Here is an 11,410-nt window from a genome sequence, read left to right as displayed (position 1 = left end):
TCAATGCAGACGAGAACTTTCATAAGGTTCCTTTAAGCTCAGAATCAAAAAACTGGACAATCACAAGAAGAGTTTATGAGAAACAATGGCGAGTAGGAAATGGATTGCTTTATCTTGTATAATATTTATTAAAAAATGATAAAAGTTGTCACTTGTTTAATTATAAAATATTAAAAACTAATTTTATTATTTTTATATCATTTTAGTCATGTTTGTTATGTTTGTTGGGAAAAGGAAACCAAAGACTGGCTAACTTAGTTTATTGACTGGTTAATCGACAGTGGACGGATGGATTGGTGGGATGATGGTTTGTGGGTGGGTGGATGAGGGAATGGGTGGATGAGCGAATAGATTTTTCTTTTTAAACTAATAAATAAAATTCATTCAACAACTAAATAACCAGGATGATAACAGCCCCTTCAACTGAGAGAAACCAGAAAGATGTACAGTTAAAATGAACTTATAGCTGGTTAAGTAAATGTTCAGCTGCATGTGTTGGTTGTTATCGGCTGTCAGAGTTAGTCAACTCGTCTACAGTCCACCTCAATCAATCAGTCAGTTTCAGTGTGAGGGTTAATACCTGTGGAAAAACTTGTCCTCTTGCACAGCATATAAACTTCCTTCGAGTAACTCCTTCGCTCCTGGTTTCTTGTCAGCATAGTAATCAACCATCTCAGAGGCCATCATGTCAAACCTCATGTCCTCCTTTCTGACCAAACGGCCATAAAAGACTGAAGCTGTCTTAATGTAGAGAGGTACCACCTAGGAGACAAATAAACTGTTATATATAGTGGTCCCTCGCCATATCGCGGTTCATCTTCTGCAGTCTCGCTGTTTCGCAACGTTTTTTGTGTGCAGCACTGCATATTTAAAATTATGTAAATCCAATTTCAACCATTCTGTCCAAATTTTACTGTAGGAATAAGCCCACTGTGTTTTGTGTCTGGATTGGTCGGTAAACATCAATGTGCTGTTTTATGTCTTGATTGGACAAAGGACTCTGTCCAGAGTCAGTCTACTTTGTGTCCTGCCGACAGCAAGAGCCGAGCCTTATGTGAAAAACGACGTTGCAGATGAGGGTGGGACGCAGCGCCAGCAGAGAAGCTGTAATATATTTTACGGGGTGAGTAATTACTAAGAAATTCACGTTAAACATATGTTGGTTTTTGAGAGTGTATAAAGTGTGTGAGAATGTTGAAAATGTTCATTATAGTTTGGGAAAGGTCTATAAAAACTCAGAGGGATAATTAGGCCTTAACGTGCATTTGAATTGTGAAAAATTAAAAAGGTGGTCATTTTGTGGATTTCATTTATCGGGGCATGTTTTCAGAACTTAACCCCCACAATAAATGCGGGAACCAAGAACCACTGTATTTATCTTCGTAAAAAAGAAAAAAAAGTTGAGAAAAAGAGCATTCAATGTTTTTTTTTTGTTGTCGTTTGTTTTTCTGTTACATGGCAGCTGATGGAAATATATGAACCACCTGAATAAACTGCAGTAGATAGACTGATGTTTGTCATGTTATTTATTTTAAACCAGTGTATAAACATCAGTTAATTGTGTTTTCAGGAATATTTCACTCCGCAGATGAATGTTTTTTCTCTTACTTCAATGACTCCAGATGCTGGGAGCAAAGACTGGTCCAACTGGGGGTTGAACTGATGACGATCAGGACACAAACTGCTGTCTCTGCACGAAAAACACTACTTTGTCAATACATTTCCTCATCAGTTCATTGGCCACACATCACCAATTAATCAGAAACTTTATGAGTATTTTATCCTCTGTCAGCGTTGGCAGTAACAAACAGCAGTTTGCTGCAAGAAGTCTAGTTTCTCTCATACTTAACTTTTAGAACTGCTACCAGTAGCTACGTTTACATGGAGCACTTTGATCTAATCAAACGTCCAATCAGAATACAAATGAGTCGTGTAAACATGTCAGCTCATCCAATCAGCCTTTATTGGAATGAATTTTCATTGGATGTTTTTGTGTGTGCTTGAACCACGTGGGGGGTGTAATGGTAAAATTACATATAGTCAGATTTTCTGTGTTTTATTCTTTATTCTATAAGATAGATGTTGTGAGAAAAGAAGTCTGCAACATCTTATAATAGAGCTGTTTTTGCACGTCTCGTATGTGGGTTATTTTCACGCTATGCAGGTAGCTGAGTGAACTCAGTTTGAACCGGACTGAGACCTCTTCACTCCTGCGAATACCATCCTCACTCACCTTTACTTGAGCAGAAGTGATAAAGGTCAACTTCAGTAATTTAGAGGAGTTGTTGATATCGAAACCAGACTGTCCTGTTCTGCTTAACTACAACCCTGTCTGCCAGCCAAAGCTGTTTGACTGTGTGACTCCCATTGCTGCAGCTCTTAATAAAACATTCTTGCTATATTCTCATCCAGTTTGTCATCCTTTGAAATTTCCACAACAGGGGTTACGTGACGTAATGAGTTTCAGCAGCTGGCAGCAGCAAAACAACGGGACTGTGACAGACATTTTAGAAACTGAAAGTTAGGGATTATCAAGAATTTCAACGGTCAAAAGGTTCAAAATAAAAAAAAAAGAAGACTCTTCTTCCGAAACTACTTCCAAACTCTTCTTCCATTCACAGTGCTCATCTTAAAAGCGTTAATCATATTAAATCTGTCCAACATGTCAATACAGCTGAGTGGATCACGTTAACCAGCGTCCATGTAAACATGTCAGCTGGAATCTCCGATCAGATTGATTTCAGACAGATTAATTATTTGTCCATGTAAACAAAGCTACTAATGACGGTGACATGAAAATAATGTTAACGTTTGTATAACTTAATTAGTCCGTGTGTTTCCATTTAAAGAAGAAGGAATATGTACCGGCAGAATCCAAAGCTTTTCAGGTAGCTGCACAGAGGCAGATTTTTCTTCTGGTCTTCACGAGCTTCATGAACTCCTTCAGCAAAGGTCAACAGTTCAGGAGGCAGCACGGCATTAGTTCGTCTGAGGTAGCGTAGAACTCCAAAAACATGTTGGGCATTCCTCTCTGAAATCAGCAGAATGGACCTAGTGACGCGAGAGCAGCAGCTTTCCTTTTGATGCTGCAAGAGAACCACAGAGGAGGGAGGGAAAGAAGACACAAACCTTTGTCAAGGCCATCTTTAAGCAGTAAACATGGACTGGACGGAAGGACGGACAAATAGATTAAAATAAATAAAGAACAGCTATTCTGTTATGCTGATGTAAGGCCGGGCAATACGAACTCAAATATTTAATAAAATCCAGCGTTTCCCTGACCATTATATTAGAGGGGCACCCCAACCTCCCAACAGCAACTCCCCTCAACCCTAGAAGATCGAGTTTATTTTATTTTCTATAATTACTCAATATCTTTTAAATTTTTTCATTCAATTATTTTCTATTTAAAATATCTTATTTTATTACATAGCTTATTATAATTTTGATGTCCTATTTTAAATAAAAATTCCTAATTTAATAGCCTAGTTTTATTTATCTTACTCTCATGTTGACGTAATTATGTCACGTCATGCCTGTACATGCCGTGCTGTATGAACACACAGGTGAGCTACACCCCATCAGCAGAAAGACAGCGCACACTGGCAACTGTCATAACCAGCTGTAAAATAAGACAGAAAGAACTGGTTTAAGATCAGCTCTTGTTTAAAAAGAGCAGCTGGAGGAGGAGAAGCAGGTGGAGGAGTTTCCTGCTGCAGTGTCCTAAGAACTTAATGTTCATCAGGAAACACGCAGAGCTGATTCATCAGTCTTCTCGTCATTTCTGAGGCGTATTACTGCTTAAAATAGATGTCTCACATTCAGTTTCCATCTCTTAACCATTGTAAACTAGCTCGCTAGCTGAGAGTAAGAGAAGCTAAACTACAAAGAAAATCACATGCAGACACTTTAAAACGCTGCTGTGACAGTTTACACTCAATCTTCACTAAACTGACATTTTATATTCTGCAAGAAAACTTCTCAGGATACACCGAGTATTTCCAGTATATCGTCCAGCCCTTTGCTGATGCATTTACACTCAACCTGACTTCTTCTGGAAAGAGATTAATCTGTTTTTTTAACCTGTCCTCTCCAGCATCATGACAGCAGAACGATGGTCTGGCTGCAGCATTGTGCTGAACAAATTTACTCTGTCAAGAGGAGCCTTTTGGATATGGGGCTCCCCTTGAATCTTTTTCAAATCAATTTAAAACCTTTATTGTCCCCACAGGGAGACTGATTTTACAGCCAGAACACAGAGGACAGACATCACAATAATCAAAAACAAAATCAGAACCAAGGGCATATGTCAAAAGAGAGATTCACACAATCCAGTAACAATGAGCTTAAACTGTTTAAATAAAATCACAACTAAAAACAGAGAGAACAACTGTGTCATCTTAGTGGCCATTTCCATCCGTAAAGACAACATTCAATGTTATTCTTTATAAGTACTTTAAAATATGTTTTTGCTTGTAACCACTGGACCGGAGAAACAGAAAGAAAAAGGTGGAAAAATCATCCAGCTTGTCCACAGTTTGTTTGGTCTTACCTGCTGGGACAGATTTCTGAAGTGTTGAGCCATGCAGAAGAGTCTGCTGCCGAACAGCTTTGGAGAAGTGGGAAATCCAAAGTGGACAACACAGGTTGCATCTCTGATGCCGAGACACTTTAGGCACTCGTTGGTGGTGACTGTAGGACAGAGGCCCGATTGGTTATAAATGGTTCTTTGGTAGACAATGATGACATTCACCAGAAATATAAACAATTTACCCAGAATGACATGTGTGCCAGCTCCAATGTTCTTCCTCCACTGCTGGATGACAAAGTCAAACTGGTCTGTTAATCCTTCATGGGTCTTCAGACAGAATGCAGACTTATTTTTCACAGCCTAAAGAGCAGAGTTACTAAGTCAATGTAATTTTATTTAAATCCTTTAATTACCATTTGAAATTAATAATATGGCAGTAAAATAAAGCTTAAAAAAACTTTAAAATGTACAGTTGGAGTGATAAAAGTTCTCCTGATTGCTAGGGCTGGGTACCAAACTTCGGTTCTTTTAAGGCACAGACTGAAAAAGCTTCGATTCTGCTCAGTATCAAAACACAAGTTGTCTTTTGATGTTTCGGTGCCTTAAAGATAAATCACAGGATGAAGATCTGATGATGCTGCCTGTGATTAGCTGTAACATGTACATGTGGTTCAGCCATGCAGGAAAACAATTATGTGATTATGCCCACCAACAGGATTCATGTGTATCTGCATTGTGAACTACAGCATATGTCAAAGTGGTAAAAACCCCTAAAATACATTGCTGGATTGTTGTTAAAAGTCTGACCCAACTGTGGGTTCAGTACAGTTAAAATCTTCCCCAATAATGGCATAAGAATTTTTGAATTGTGCTGTGTCAGAAAAGAGGGAGTGAAAAAAGGTTGGGAGTCAGTGTTAGTTTCATAAACACTGGCTATTGTTATTGCAGTGTAGATAACACTGGTTGATTCCTCCAAAGAAAAACATTTTCAGTTTTCCTGTTTTTTGCTTTGTAATTCTCTAATAGATGTATAAAATGTCAAGTTTAATAGAAAAAATATCTTTTTCTTATAGATATTATTTTGGCTTTAGATACCTTTATGACACAGTAGCTAGACAGGAAAGGGGGTCAAAGACAGAGGGGGTGACCTGCAGCAAAGGGCTCCAGGCTGGGTATTGAACCTGCAGCAGCTGCATGAAGGAGCTGTAGTTTCTCTGCAGGGCTCCAGACTAACTTTCTTTTACGAGGAGCACAGCGGCCTCCAACTTAAAATTTTAGGAGCTCAAGCAGAAAATTTAGGGGCCTTGCATAGCAAAAATTCACATTTCCTCTCATTTTCATCATTTTAGTGATAAATACTTCAACAATAAATTCAGAAATTACTATGTTTAAAATTCATTTTTTTTTGCAGCTGACATAAAAAAAAAAAAACAAACATCTTACTGGCTGCATTAATACAAAAGAAATAGACATAGAACAAATCAAATCAGATTTGATGTGATTTTTCACTTTGTAGTCAAAGCAGAACGACAACTTTGTCCCCGTCCTCCCCCACAGGACATGGAACGACTGGTCCATGTAGTTCCTGGTAATAAACAGCTTCAGGGACTGATGCTCCTCCAGCCGCTGTTCCCACTCCTCAGTAAGAACAGCAGCTATTGGCTGTCCTACAAGTCGCTAATTAGCATCATCAGCCTGGTACATGTAGTTGTTATGGATGCTGCCATAAAGAGGGATGAAAGGCAAAAATGATAAAAAGACAACCTAACAATGTTTAGAACATCAATCAATCAATCATTTAATCAATCTATCAATAAATCAAATAATTCAGTCAATATTTTCTTTATTTTTTAGTTACATTTTTAAGTGTATGTTTTTTTAATTAGGAGTCACTTTAACACTTAACTTTTTAAATATTTTATCCACAATATTCATTAACAGACGTTACTGTGATGGTAAACCAGCAGGATCCTCCAGCAGCAGCTTTTACGTTTCATTTTCAGCCTGGTCATGAAACAGAGGTGAACTAGAGTAAACTACCTTCATTCACCTCAGTCTCCAAAAGTCTCCAGTAATACCAGAAAAACTCGCTAGATTTGTTGCTTTATTTTATAAAGTCGCTAGAGGGTCTGAAAACTCGCTAAATATAACCACAAAGTCGCCAAGTTGGCAACACTAAGGAATAATAAATTCCCACAAGACCCGCCTCTTTCCACACATCAGCCAATCACAGTGCTTGTTCGTCTCCGCTCACACACACAATGGCTGTCGTCTTCTTCGTTGGTGTTCGTCTTCTTTTCTCGTATTGAAGTTAGCTTGAGTCGGCAAACCAGCAGCTAAGTTGCACGTTACTGTGAACTACTGGGCTGAAGAGTGGACACAAACACACGATAACACAACATATTTAAAAGGACTATAATAAAAATAATACATTTAAAAATAGATAAATAAATAAAAATTAAAACTCCTTATTCAACAGGGCAATGGCTGCAGGGACAAAAGAATATTTGTGTCTGTTAGTCCTACATCTTGGTAGGATGTACCTGCGCCCTGATGGAAGTAGCAGAAATTCATGAGCCAACGGGTGGCTTTGGTCTGTAAGGATTAAACGAGCCTTGTTTAACACTCTGGCTTGATGCAGGGCGAAAGGTCATTCAGGGAGATCCCTGCAATTTTTCGCCACAGTCTAACAATCCCCTGTAATCTATTCTTGTTCTTGAGAGAAAGGAGCCGTACCAACAGATAAAAGAGAAGGTTAAAAGTGATTCAATAAAACAAGAATAAAACATTTGCATAAAAGTCGTGTCAACATTAAAACTACAAAGTTTCCGATAAAAATACATGCACTGGTAAACTTCCTGTAAACAGCGTCCACATGAAGGTCAAAGGTCAGCCTGTCATCCAGGTGGGTGCCCAGATATTTATAAGTGTTCACCAGCTCTTCTGCCTGGTTCTCAATCCTGACAGGAGAGATGTTCGGAGGATTCTTCCGAAAGTCGATGCAAATTTCTTTTGTTTTGCAGATATTGATATTTAGAAAAGATGACCTGCACCAATCAGTGAATTCTTCCACTACAGGTCCGTGATCAGGGTCATCACTACTCAGCAGGGACACAATAACTGAGTCATTCGCGAATTTAATAATAGTGTTGGCTGCGACACTCATTTGTATATAAAACAAATAATAAAGGTGAGAGGACGCAGCCCTGTGGGGATCCAGTGGAAGAGGTGAGGGTGTCTGACAGAACACCATCAACTCTCACACGTTGTGGCCGCTCTGTTAAAAAGTCAACCAGCCAGGCTACAAGACCAGAATCAATGTCGTGGGAGTTTCTTAATCTTTCTGCTAAAACGTGCGGCTTAATACAGTTAAACATTTTAGTCGCAAAAATGCAACCTTTTGGTCACAGTCTGGAGCCCTGCTCTATATAAGCCGGCTGATCAACCAGTTGAGTTTAATGCCATAAGCATCCTTTTTAAATAAAATTCTTTAATACCAGAATTACCAGGATTTTCAGTTTCTCCTGCAGTCCTCCCTCCCTCAAACTTAATCAATTCACTTTCAATTGTTTTTCAATTCAGCTACTCGGGTAAGTTTTCAGACCCAAAAATCTGACAGGCCTACTCAACGCAGGCTTTTGACTCTGAACTAGGGCTGCACGATAAACCATTTAAAAATGGCGATCTCGATTCACACATACACGTGATCTCATTTTTACACGAAGCGATTCTAAAGCAATTTATATCACGAGCTGCATCACAAACAAATGCTCTTAATTTCTTCTAGATTTTTTCAAGCGTCCCCAAACGCAGCTCCTCCCTCAACCAAAGGCAAAGAGCCATTACAACATGTTGAGATATATATATATACATATATATATATATATATATATACATATATATATATGTATATATATATATATGTATATGTATATGTATATATACATATATATATATATATATATATATATATATATATATATATATATATATGTATGTATATATGTATAAATAATAGAATAGAATAGAAATACTTAATAATCCTTTTGGAGAGTCCTCAGGGAAATTTGGGTACCAGTAGCAATACAACACCAACAGTAAAGCAGGACAAGCACAAGACACAATATATACAAGTACAAAGCAAAATAGAGGCAACAAGGTGCAAGAAAAGCACAAATAGAATGCAATAAATAACAATAAGATAAGTTAAATAAAACAATATAAACAAGCATTGCACACAGTAGAGGTGGTACAGATCCCCAGTTCACTATTGCACGTATAAGTTATTGCAACTGTTTGTATGGGTTATTGTGCATGTGTTGTATCAGGCGGACATTATAATATATATATCCAAATAATATATATATACACATATATATACACATAGTGTGTGTGTACGTGTGTGTGTGTATTATATTTATATATGTAATATATACCTGTAAATTTTGGAAATTTTACTCTCGCTATAACAGGGCATTTAATTTTTCAAATGAGGAAAGCCAGTAGAAAATGTTTTCATTTTAAATTACTCTGGAAAAAAGTGGCTACGGAGCCATATAACAAATTCAACAGATGTGAACAGATCTTGTTTTTGATTTGTTATTTAATGATTAATGTTGTTTTATAGCAAGAACTAACAGACTTTCTTAGTACCAGGTTCAATGTGTGCAATAAGGTCATTTTAAGAAGGTTTTTAATAAACACTGAACCAGTCCGGATCGCAGCTTGTTAGTTTTTTTTTCTTTTTGGCCTGTTGTGTATTTGACTTTACCACCACTGCTCTACCTGAAAGACCATTTAAATGTAATTTTTTGTGTTCAGTACGTTCAGTACAAAAAAAATTTGTGAAAAAAATCATGCCAGAGGATTGTGATCTCAATTCTGAGCAGAAAAAAAAAAGACATGATTCACATTTCTTTCTGAATCGTCCAGCCCTGCTCTGAACCTCACAGAAATGAGCTGAAATCTGTAGTGATGCTAAATCTTGTGCCAAATCTTTAATTTTGTATAAATTAGATGCACTTAGTTCTACGTCCACTGCCAAACTAAACGTAAACATCCAGTGTAAACACGTTTGTTATGTGGAGAACCCTTCCAACCATCACTCAGCTTTCTCCTGTATTCCTTTCTATCCTCTTCTCTGCCCACTGCCAAAAAGTGAAACGTACAAACCAGGGTGATTTATCATGTATTCATTTGTATAAATGAAAATGTAATTAACTTGGGACATACAGTAGCTCTAACTTAATATTAGGTTGTTGCAGTCTGCTGATTTAATTTTTATTTCAATGTCTGACCTGAATTTGGGAGTAAAGATGATTATATATATATATATATATATATATATGTGGGGAAAACTGTTTTATATGGTGTAATGGTTTGATTCTGGACTAACTTATTGTTTATTTTAAGGATGCAGATGATTTGCATTCAGCAGCTGTCCTGCTCGTTTTAAGTTCTGCGCCTGCTCCTCTGTCCATAGTGGCTGGCGAGACGGTGGTGTTGAGAGAGAATGTAACAGAGCTTCATAAGGGTTCACCTAACTGAATAGTTTATAACAAAATAACAGACAGAGACGGGACATCAAGCATCCTGTTCTGCGGGGATCGCCGTCTTTTCTTTACCTTGAACTAAAAATCCCACCAGCCTGTGCAACACTCTTCCTCTCTATGGCAACTGAGAGGGGACATAAACCCTGCTCCTGCTGCACCCACACAGCTTTGCGTCACTACTGCCGGTACCAGAAGTTTTTTTTTTGTTTTGTTTTTACAACGGATCAGTTGCCGTGTGGTGTCATTCTGCGATCAGATCTGAAAATATTAATGATATACAAGATTATGTTTCATAACAAATAGAATTTCCTTTAGTGCACTCAGTAAAAACCTACAACAGATGCAGTTCTTCCAGGAAATAATAGTGCTGATTTACATGAGAACATAAGCCAAAGGGAACTTCAGCCTTATGAACATTTTCATAGCTCTGAAAGTTCTAGGTTATGGTTATGTTTAAGTTTACTATGCGTCAGTCTCTCCTACAATAATTTGTGGACATGGACTTTTTCTATGGATCGTCTTCTGGACAGCCTCCAGCTGGAGCTAAAATACTCAAGTGAGTCTGCTAGAGGCTTCTCTGGTTCAGACAACACTCCTCCTTGTTTGTAATCCTTCACCAAAACAGAGGCAGTTTTTTCATTTTTACTTGACACTTAGAGCAGCATTTCTTCATTTATTGGACAACTTTGGTGATTATGTTGGACTCATAGCGGTCGCTGACTTCCTGCCAGTTCAGGTGACATCATACAGACAGGTGGCGGCAGCAGTCAGAATATGCTCATGCTGTTGGTCATGTGACTAAATGACTGCATCCCTTTGGTGAAACTGGATGCATCTTTCTGGCAAATATTAAAAAAATCAAACAGAATAGATGGTGGAAAAAAAAGAAACAGGAGTGAGTGTCTCCTGATGTCTTGGAGTAGGAGTAGCATCACAAATTTACCCAAGTAAAAAGAATGGTGCACTAAAATTGCTCTTTAGAGTACTTTTTTTTAAATAAAAAAGTTACTCAAGTATATGAAACTTGCCCACCTCGGCTGAAGGAGTAGTTTGATTACCAGCAGAAGAAGAGTATGAAAGTAGAGGAAGCTGAAGACTGGTATGTAGAACTGAATCTCACCTGAAATACGTCTTCAACCTCCTGAACAGAGTTTGCAACAATCAGCGTCTTCTGGCTGATGTCAGGACTGAAATCTAACACACCTAACAGTATTGAGATCTTACTGCTCTCCAGAGTCATGAGGATGGTCTGCACAGAGGAAAGAAAAATAAGTGTTCTTAGACTGAATATATCAGAAAATCCATCATATGTAGATCTTTGGTGCAT

At 37.9% G+C, this 11,410-nt stretch overlaps 1 protein-coding gene across 3 annotated transcripts in view; it reads right to left on the bottom strand.

Annotated features, from left to right (window-relative positions):
* tdrd12 (tudor domain containing 12) overlaps positions 1-11,410 on the bottom strand; it is a 71,112-nt gene that overhangs the window by 14,231 nt on the left and 45,471 nt on the right. For 2 of the 3 annotated variants that reach the window (XM_041998134.1, XM_041998135.1), the window contains exons 23-28: positions 11,204-11,332; positions 4,774-4,891; positions 4,553-4,692; positions 2,866-3,086; positions 1,609-1,690; positions 581-762 (exon numbers count right to left, since the gene is read on the bottom strand). In XM_041998134.1, coding sequence (XP_041854068.1) covers positions 581-762; positions 1,609-1,690; positions 2,866-3,086; positions 4,553-4,692; positions 4,774-4,891; positions 11,204-11,332 — 872 coding nt within the window. The remainder of the gene's footprint in view (positions 1-580; positions 763-1,608; positions 1,691-2,865; positions 3,087-4,552; positions 4,693-4,773; positions 4,892-11,203; positions 11,333-11,410) is intronic. The other variant, XM_041998136.1, reaches the window with a different exon arrangement.

Source organism: Melanotaenia boesemani, chromosome 10 (genome assembly GCF_017639745.1).
Source record: "Melanotaenia boesemani isolate fMelBoe1 chromosome 10, fMelBoe1.pri, whole genome shotgun sequence".
In the NCBI taxonomy this organism is placed as follows: Eukaryota; Metazoa; Chordata; class Actinopteri; order Atheriniformes; family Melanotaeniidae; genus Melanotaenia; species Melanotaenia boesemani.
Note: the sequence above shows the minus strand (reverse complement) of the source record. Positions and strands in the feature narration are given on the sequence as shown.